The sequence below is a fragment of the Patiria miniata genome, unplaced genomic scaffold, assembly GCF_015706575.1.
Source record: "Patiria miniata isolate m_02_andy unplaced genomic scaffold, ASM1570657v1 HiC_scaffold_2, whole genome shotgun sequence".
NCBI classification, from domain to species: Eukaryota; Metazoa; Echinodermata; class Asteroidea; order Valvatida; family Asterinidae; genus Patiria; species Patiria miniata.
In genome coordinates, this window is record NW_024037058.1 from 11327625 (window position 1) to 11337508 (window position 9884).

General features: G+C 42.6%; 1 protein-coding gene across 1 annotated transcript; it reads left to right on the forward strand.

Annotated features, from left to right (window-relative positions):
• The first annotated feature begins 530 nt into the window (after positions 1–530).
• LOC119726355 lies at positions 531–2135 on the forward strand. The gene has a single exon (XM_038198010.1). The coding sequence runs from the start codon at positions 531–533 to the stop codon at positions 2133–2135; it is 1605 nt and encodes a 534-aa protein (XP_038053938.1).
• The last annotated feature ends 7749 nt before the right edge of the window (positions 2136–9884 follow it).

The window sequence follows — 9884 nt, forward strand, 5'->3', positions numbered from 1 at the left end:
TGGCCAGGAAGAGTTAGAATAAGCAGCCAACGTTGTGTCCACGTTAGAGTTAGCGATAGACGCCTATATAGGAGACGCCTGTTTAGGCGCACACAATAAAACACCATTGTTAAGTTATATAAAAAGGACTGTGGCTTAATCATTGTCTCTCGTGAGTTATTGAGCCTAATAGGGTGAGAGTGATTGAGTGCGAGTATCTCTGGTCCACTGCAATGCCTGGGGGTATACTTCCTCCAAACGAAGTAACGTCCCGGGTTTCCCGGTAACCGCTCATCGGGAAAGCCTAATCCTGTCAGCGTCCGTCCGGCGGCATCTTCCGGTAGGAGGCAGGGACGAAGGGTCGACGGACCGTTACAAATTTGGTGTCAGAAGTGAGATTAGCGTTGCAGTGACATCAGTCACCATCAATCATCGATAGAGTGTGAAGGAGTACTTCACCTACCTAGGCGTCATGGCTGTCAGCCTCAAGTACAAGACTTCAAGTACAAGAACTACTCGAGACACTCAACATTGGACATCGGGGTTCGGTGATGTCAGCGCCTGCTCTGCGGTCAAGAATTCCACCTACTCCAAAACCTAGAAGGAAATTTAACACATTCGCACCTCCACCTACCCCAGTGCCTACGCAACCAGCTTCATCGACGCCTACGGCTGATACCAGCAACCTTGTAGGATGGACACCTTCCAGATGTGACAGTGAAGTTTCGCCCTCGAGTGCAATAGAAGATGTCTCTCTGCGAGTGAATCATAGCGCCAAGTTCGAAAGAGGCGAGCTGGATCCATTTGGCGCCAGGGAGAAAACCACAACGAAGGAGAAGGGCAGCTGCGAGTCGAGCACTAGTACTAGTAAGCGGCCGAACATCCTAACAGACCGATTCAACGGGAAGACCCCTTGGAGGGAGTATAAGCAACACTTCAAGGCGTGTAAACTGGCAAATGCTTGGACCGATAGTCAAGCGAAAGCTTTCCTTGCAGCAAGTCTCCAAAGCGCGGCAGTGAAAGTGCTTGGGAACCTCGCTTCCAGCGGCAAAGACGTTACCTATACAGAGCTGATATGTCTCCTTGAAAAGCGATTTGGCCCCGGACAAATGGCGGAAAATCACCTAGTGGAACTTCGCCACAGGCGTCAAGGAGATAAGGAGACGTTGCAAGAGTTGGGACAATCCATACGTGACCTGTCGGCACTCGCCTATCCAGAATTGACAGACGACGGGCGAGATCGCCTAGCTAGGGGTCATTTTTCAGACGCAATTCGGGAGCAAGCCATCCGCGAAGGAGTGTTCAGGGCAAGACCATCGTCACTTGATGAAGCCATCCGCGCCGCCTTAAGCACAGAGAGCTTCCTTAAGATTGAGGAACAACGGAGTGACAGACGAGTCAAGTACGCCCGAGGAGTAGACGGGATATCTAACGATCCTATGCAGGAGGTCAAGAGTGAAGAGAGTAGAAGTCAAGTAAAGGAGTCTTTTATTCAGAGTGCAAGTGACCAAGAAGTTAAGGAGTGGCTCCAAAGGATGACAAAAATGCTAGAGGACATGAAGTCAAAGCGAAACCCAGAAGCGCCTAGAGGGCCGAGGATTGCTGCCAGGCGCAAGGCAACTCCCCAAGACGTGTGCTTCAAGTGCAATAACCGAGGGCATTTTGCACGGGAGTGCAGGAAGCGCGTCCGACATGACATCGACAGACAGGCGTCGGGAAACGACAGCCAGCTGGCTCCAAGGCCCAAAGGGACAGCTGGAGAAATAGACGGGCCGAAACACCAGAACGGAGACAACTACGAGCGACCAAGTAGGGATGGGAGAGATGTGAAGCCTACCGTTGGCCAAAAGGCGCGCGCTGGACTATTTGTACAGGCGTTTATAAGGGGAGTCAAGGCAAACCTCTTGGTGGACACAGGTGCGACGGACTCCGTCCTATCGTCAGAGTTTTACTACAAGATTCCCATTGAGAAACGACCTAAGCTGGAGAGTGGAGGTACAGGAGTTCGTAACGCTGACGGTAGCAACATGGAAACTCTCGGAAGAGCCTTGGTAGATGTGCAAATTGGAAGGACGACGTGTCCCGTTCGGGCTGTTTTCGGCAAAATAGGTGAAGTTGAAGGAATCCTGGGAATGGATTTTCTGTTGCCAACGTAGGGTTCCTTGGACTTCCATTCTCTTGAACTGAAACTAAATGGGGAGAAAATAACATGCAATGACCTAAATGGAGGAGGCCTATGTGCAAGGGTAATCGTAGGAGAAACAACGAGGGTTCCCGCAGGACATGACGCATTAGTGGCTGGGTTGATGACGGGAGAGCACGTCAGGAGTCAGCTGGGTCTTATAGAGCCTTCTGATCGAAGTGAGGTGGCGGACAAGGGCATGATCGTCGCGCGTGTTCTTGTGAATCCAGGAGAAGAGTTGCTTCCCGTGCGTGTGTTCAACACTGGAAAGAGGGAATGTGTCGTGAGGCGAGGTACTATGGTGGGATTCCTAACGCCTGTGGGGAATGATGAAGTAGAGAATGGGCTGATATCGCCCACTGAGACGGGGCAGGGTAGATGTCCCCGAACACCTTAAGGATCTGTACAACCGTAGCATCCAAGATGTGGAGAGGCAGTACCATAGGAAAGTAGGTGAACTCTTGCGGACATACCACGACGTTTTTGCAAGGAGCGACACAGATATCGGCCGTACAGACCTGGTCCGACATAGGATAAACACAGGCGAAGCGCATCCTATCAAGGAGCGGCCCAGGCGTTTTCCTCCAAGTGAACAGAAAGAAATCAATCGGCAAATCAAGGAAATGGTTAGGGAGGGTAGGATAGAGCCGACATAAAGTCCTTGGGCATCAAATGTGGTCCTCGTTAAGAAGAAGGACGGCAGCCAACGCTTTTGTGTAGATTACCGGCGCCTAAATGCGGTAACCATCAAGGACGCCTTCCCTATACACCGCGTCGACGAGTCCCTGGACACCCTATCCGGCAGCAAGTGGTTTTCCACCTTCGACCAGGAGTCCGGGTATTGGCAGGTGGAGCTCGACGATGATGCGTGAGAGAAATCGGCATGGCGAGTCATGCCATTCGGATTATGTAATGCTCCATCCACCTTTGAGCGGCTGATGGAGCGGGTGCTAGCTGGCCTTCACTGGGAAACCTTATTGGTTTACTTGGATGATGTAATCGTCTTTGCAACAACGGTGGAGGATGAGTTGAGCCGACTCGAGACAGTATTCCAACGCCTGCGAGCGTCCGGTCTCGAGCTTAAACCTAAAAAGTGTCACCTGTTCAGGAGGAGTGTACTGTACCTAAGGCATGTCGTGTCGTATGAGGGTATCGCTACTGACCCGGACAAGATTCGCGCCATACGGGAGTGGCCATCACCCAAGACGGTAAAAGATGTCCAGAGCTTTTTAGGTCTGGCGTCTTGTTACAGGAGGTACATCAGAGGGTTTGCTGACATCGCCCGCCCCCTGCATGGTCTCACCGAGAAGTCCAGAGACTTCATTTGGAGTAGCGCCTGAGTGTGAAGACGCCTTTCAGGAGCTGAAGATGAGACTACAACAATCACCTATACTCGCCTATCCTGTTGCAGATGCCGATTACATCTTGGATACTGATGTCAGTGGGTCGGGTATAGGAGCTGTTCTATCGCAGATTGTTGAAGGTCAAGAACAAGTCATCGCCTACGCGAGTAGAGTGTTAAGCAAGGCTAAGCGCAATTACTGCGTTACGAGGCGCAAGCTCTACCTCGGCAGTACCTGTACGGGCGTAGAATTACCATTTGGACAGACCACGGAGCCTTGCGATGGCTTGTAAAGCCTAATCTGTCAGCGTCCGTCCGGCGGCATCTCCTGGCTGGAGGCAGGGACGAAGGGTCGGCGGACCGTTACAATATTAAGCTGGCCATCTGAAGCTCGACCAATCAGTGGGCGTACATCTTTATTGGGGTCACAAGGTCATACCGTTTCTAATTGCTTGAACAATGGCGACCATCTTTCGCGTTGTAAAAAAATGCAGGTGGTTGGAAACTTCAGGTGAACATGGAATTCTTAAGATATTTACGACATCATGTTCACGAGATTTTTTGTAGATGAAGGTCCATACTTAATTTGATTATCTCAACATTTGGGAGACTTGCGTCGTTGTCGACAAAAAAATGAATTTCATCACGTATTTTTTTAGTACATTTGTCCGTGAAATAATATCATCAAAATACATCAAAATCCTTTTTTTTTTGAAAAAAAAAAGACCTTGATAGATGTATGTAGTTGGTCTTTTACTACCTAAAACTGCTTTGTTTGTTTGGATCGGTAGAGGTTTGGTAGTCCATGTAATTCGCCACTGTCTGTTATGCGCGAACAGATTTGCTGATTAATTAGGCAAGACCCCACCTCTTGACTTCCTAGGTTTTGACCAATCAGCGGGCGCTTTCTATAGGCCTATCGGGTCTTCGGTCATTCAACCGTTGCGCGTCATAGACATGGATTAAAAAATACTGTCACGGAGCGCGGCGCTCGGAATCATGTTACGCAAATGCGCTCCCGGCTGTTGTTGTATTACAGAACACTGCATTCGAATTGACAAATCACAGCGTTAGTCCTGATTTGGGAATGAAATGACGTCACGATTTAATAAAGTCGACTATGATTGGCTGTGCGCGGCTTGCGTAAATTTGCATGTCAGGAGATGTCAGACCTTCGACCGTATGAGGCGCAGTGTGTAAATAAATTATTTAACAAATTATTTATAAATAATTCATTATTTATTATATAACTCAGTTTTTCGGCTTATTTAGGTTTATTTATTTATATATAATGCATTATTTACATATCATAAATTTCTTCTCGGACAATATATAAATAATTGTTTGGCAGTTTGCATTATATGCAAATAAATTTATTTGCCACTTAATTATTTACAACTATTTTTTTGTAAACTATAATTATTTTTATATAATTATTTTTTGCAACCTTATTATGTATAATTTTTTCAAACAATAATTATCTATATATCATTTTTTGCAAAATTATTATTTACATATAACTGTTTGCAAACTATAATTATTTATATATAATTCTTTTTAAAACATAATTATCCACAAATAATTTGTTTGCAAATTATAATTATTTATATATAATTTGTTTGCAATATAATTATTTACAAATAGTCTTTTGCTAGCTGTAATTATTTATATATAACGATATTGATCGACCCTCGTCTTTTGCAGTGCATATTACTCTGACATCATGATGACGTCATTGGGTGTCAAATTACAAGCGATTTTAGAGGGAAAAGGGGCCAAATACTTGCACCTATAACTCTTACATAAAATAATCAATTATGTTCCAACTTTGCAATCAGATAGACCATTAGTTGATAAACATTTTTTTGTCGAGTACGTGGATTCGCTTGACCTTCACTTCCGGGTCTACCGGAAGGTCAAAGTTACGTGAATTCAAAATGAAGACTTTAACCTGAAATCAAGACAAAGCAAAATTTCTTCCAAACGGTTTACACTATGATCATCAAACCTAGTGTGAACTTGTAACATGTTACGAAAATGTTATAATCTTTGTAACGTCATCATGACGTCATCAGGTATCAAATTACAAGCGATTTGAGGGCAAGTTTTGACAAAATAGTTTGCGCTATATCTCTTGAACTGAATAGAGTATCGTGTTCGTTTTTTCGTGAGGTTGTAGACTATGCCGTGCAAAACATTTCTTGTCCCCGGACTCAAAACCGCTTGACCTCTACTTCCGGTGTTACCGGAAGTGCAATAAAAACCGAATGTAACTCAAAAGGGAAGCAATTTACTACACACATAAAGATTATGAAAGGTGTTGACGTCATCTTTCAAAAGGGTGCCCTAGCGGCAATTAAAATAGTGTTGCTTTCTTTAATTTGAAAACTGTCTGTTCAAATTTTACAAAATTTCCCCTTGATATTCTCTGATTAACCACAGGTAAATTGGCAAGGTTCCAAATTCACGAGGTAATCAGACCGGAAGTTACTTTTAGGAGAATTTGAAAAGGATCGTATATTAAATTAAATCCTATCATTTGATCCCTGTCGTATCTTCGTAGTCCAAATAATGATATCCATTACAATGTTCACCTTCGGATATCTAATGCTGTGACGTCATCAAACCCCAAGTAAGGCGTTATTAATACATCATCAAACCGGAAGTTAGGTGTTATTAATACAAACAATTATATTTCCCATATTTTCATACGTTATTTTAACTTCACAATCAAAATTTATCCTCTCCAAAGTTTATCAGTATACCGTTTTTCACTGATGATGTCATCAAACCAGAAATAAACGTTTTTGCGCACATACAATGTTTACTGAAATTTATCACACCTTTAAAGATACACTTTTCTAACAAAATAAAGTTTGGTACTGGAAGGGATTTAATTTCGTGATCCTTCGTTGCACTAACTTAACTGGGCAGTGTATAATGAAAAGGCTGTCCGCCCGACTACTCTGCGTTTGTAACTCAACAAACGCGAACCTCTAGTTATATAATTTTGCGCCACACGCATTATTTACGAATAATTAGTTCGGTGCGCAGCGAATGAGGCTATGATTTATATATAATGGTTTTCTCGAATATATAATGGTGTTCTGAAATAAATAATGAAACTCGTATGCAAATTGCCTACACTAGGACACGCCTATGTTTTAAATATTCACATCATATAGCACACCAAAACACCGCACTCGCTATAGAAAACATGCAGTATTGTGTTTTTGGGGTCTGAAATATTTTAATTTGCGCCATGAAAGCTATTGGAAAGGATAAAACCTTGTATTTCAAGTCGATGATTATTCAAAATTACGGAGAATTTAGCTATGCACAACGCTAGTTAAACGATGGCCATCTATCGCGCAGTATTATGTTAGCGCGCCTGACACTGCACTGTGTAGCGCGGGTAATGACCCACTTGCTGTGGTAGGAAGTTTCAGGAAAACACGCTGCTGCAAGCACGAGCGGTACAATCAGTACACCTCATAAACGGTTACACCAAATAAATACATCAAAATGGAAAAGGTTGACCTCGGAAAATACATACATTAAAAGATAGATCACGTTATTTCTGCGAATCAAATTGCAGAATTTGTTTACCTCCATCTATTTTGCATTCTAGTAGACTCGGTCCTTTGAAACAGTACACAATTTTAACCATTCCCCAGTCAATGGACTGGAGAATGGTAATGCTAGGTTCACACATTCCCGATTTTTAAGTCGAATCGCCGCGAATAGCAATTCTTGAACAAATCTGGGAATGGTTCTCAGCTGCCTTGGGATTCTGTTAGTTCAGTGAAAGATCGTTAAAGATTGGGAAGCGCCCCGACAATTTTGGACATGTTCAAGTGCTGTTGCCTAGTGGTTAAGGGCATTGGATTCGTGGTCTGCGGGTAAAGCTGCAGGTTGAGTGTTAGAGTTCAGCCTTGGGTCATGGTGCGTGTGCCCTTGGGCAAGGCACTTTGTCACTCATTGCTTCTCTCCACCCAGGAGTAAATGGGTACCTGTGAGGGCAGAGATGGTTATTGTGATTGAATTAGCTTCCTTGCGCCTAACAGGCTGCATTGAGCTGTATACTCCCCCGGGAACTGAGATGGTATTTTGGAATGTTTAATTGGCCCAATGATCAGGGGTAATAATAATGTAAAGCGCTTTGATCTTTGTTGAAAGCGCTATATAAGAACCACGTATTATTAGTTTTTACTAAATTGTCGGGGTGATTCGGGAACTAATTTGTATTCTTGGTCTATTCTTGTTGTATTCATAACTAATTCTTGACATTCTTACAGCATTCTTACAAGTTTTGTAGAGTTATTTTTTGGTGTTAACAGTCCAGAATCATGCCGAATCATTACAAATGTATCAAGAAATGTTGGAGTATTATAAGAATAACTTACGAATACACTAAATTGGCATAGTTCTTGGCCATTCTGGATGATTCTTGAGTTATTCTTGACGAAATCGCTACAAGTTGGTTTTATTCTGCACTAAATCGCAATCGGTCGTCTTGGTTCGGTCTGATTCGGCGTCCAATTTGTACTTAGTTCTTTATTGTTTTTGTTTCATTCTCAAGTTATCTTACAAACAGCGAATCGGGGCTAATTTCTCCCGATGCCATCGAACATTTTTATTCAGGATAGATCGGGGTATATTCGGAAATGTGTGAACCTAGCATTACTGTTCGTATTGTTTGTACTGTTTACGCGGATACATTATTTGTTGGGGCGCAAGCAAGGGGATAGTGTGCGCGGCGCTAGTTGTGTGCTTTGGTAAGTCCAGTACAACGGGGTACCGGGCAAATCAGCAAAAGCTGTACGATAGCTGCCGCTCGTACAGGGAATAAGTAGACAGACTTGGTCAAGGCTAGCGAGAACCATGCGAGAACGAATTGACCGATTGTGCGACCAATGTTTAAACGTCATGATTGTCTTCAGGTGACTTATAGTGGGTATTATACGTCATCTCAGCTGGTGCAGCGGGACGTGCAAAGACTACTGGCGTGCTGATGAGTATACTGTACCGACAATCGGCTTTGTTTTTTGGTAAATGACATTTATAACACAATATTACGAAGCTCTTTTATTAAAGTTTTGTTGAGCTATGGTAAGATTACCGGTGTCGTGATTTTTGTTTGTAATGTAAATCACTGTTAAAGTAAAAGAGCGTTGCAAAAGTGAGCGTTTATGCCTTGCCGAATTTTAAATAGACAAAGGAATCACACAGTTTTGGAGAAGAAAGACTTTTCTTTTGGATGATCGCAGCTTCAAAATTGTGACATTCTCGTGTGAAAAATAGGTTAGATCGAGAACATAAGAATTTCGTATTGAGCATGGTATTTTGAGTCTTTTCAAAACTCTCATCAGTAGTCAACCTGGCCACACTTCTGTGGTGCATCCATTGTTGCATGGCAAGCAATTTTTAATGTGTTAGTGCTTATAAATTACAGGGTTTTTTGGTATACAAACAGGAAATGTATTGTTAATGGCTTAATTTAAAAAAATCAGCTTCCCCACCTTACCAAGTGCTTACAGATTTTAACCCTTTCTGGCGGGAATTTGGGGTTTTTTTTCTGAAAGGGAGGGGTACAGCACATTGTGATTCCCATGTTGATTTGCATATGCTTTGACCGATTTTCCTACAACTGATTTGGCAGGAAAATACTGGTTGACCACTAGTCTATAATATGACATTCTTGGTTCTATTGCTGCTACCTCTAGATGTTTTTTTTATATATATATTTTTCTAAACTCTTGTCTAGATAACATTTTGGGCATAATTTCTGTATTTTATATGTAAACATTCATAGCAGTCAGATAATTGTATGCACCATTGTCATTGCCATATAGACTACTGATTTTATTCCAAAAAATGCTGGGTTTTCAACCCGAATTGGCAAAACTAAAGTAAGTATACATGATTGTGGTGTTGTTATTTTAATGCTCTGCAATTGATTCACGTAATAACTATCAGAAAAGTACATCAAAACAAAGAAAATGGTACAGATTGAAAGGTGAAAATTACATGGGCTTCTCGCACCAATGGCGGCCACGTTACATACTGTGAGCATGAATTGTTGATAATTAAATAGCCTCGAATTTCAGTCTAAAGATAATAATTTCGAGATAGGTTTTGAAAATGGAAGTATTTGGCATTTCCGCTGAACAGCGGAAAAGCCTTTGTTTCTGTTCTACACGTTTTTTCTACACGCCACTTTTGGCCTTAAAACAATTCCGATTCCCTTCAAACCTAGCACATACTTAGAACATCACCTGCAGATGTGTGCCGAATCATAACGTCATGATGACGTCAGCACGCGATTTATTATAGAATTTTGAATAGTTAATTTTTCCCATAGACTTTGTACACAGAAAT

Coding starts and splice junctions, on each gene's coding strand:
- LOC119726355 (XM_038198010.1), top strand. CDS start 531: ATGTCAGCGCCTGCTCTGCGGTCAAGAATTCCACCTACTCCAAAACCT.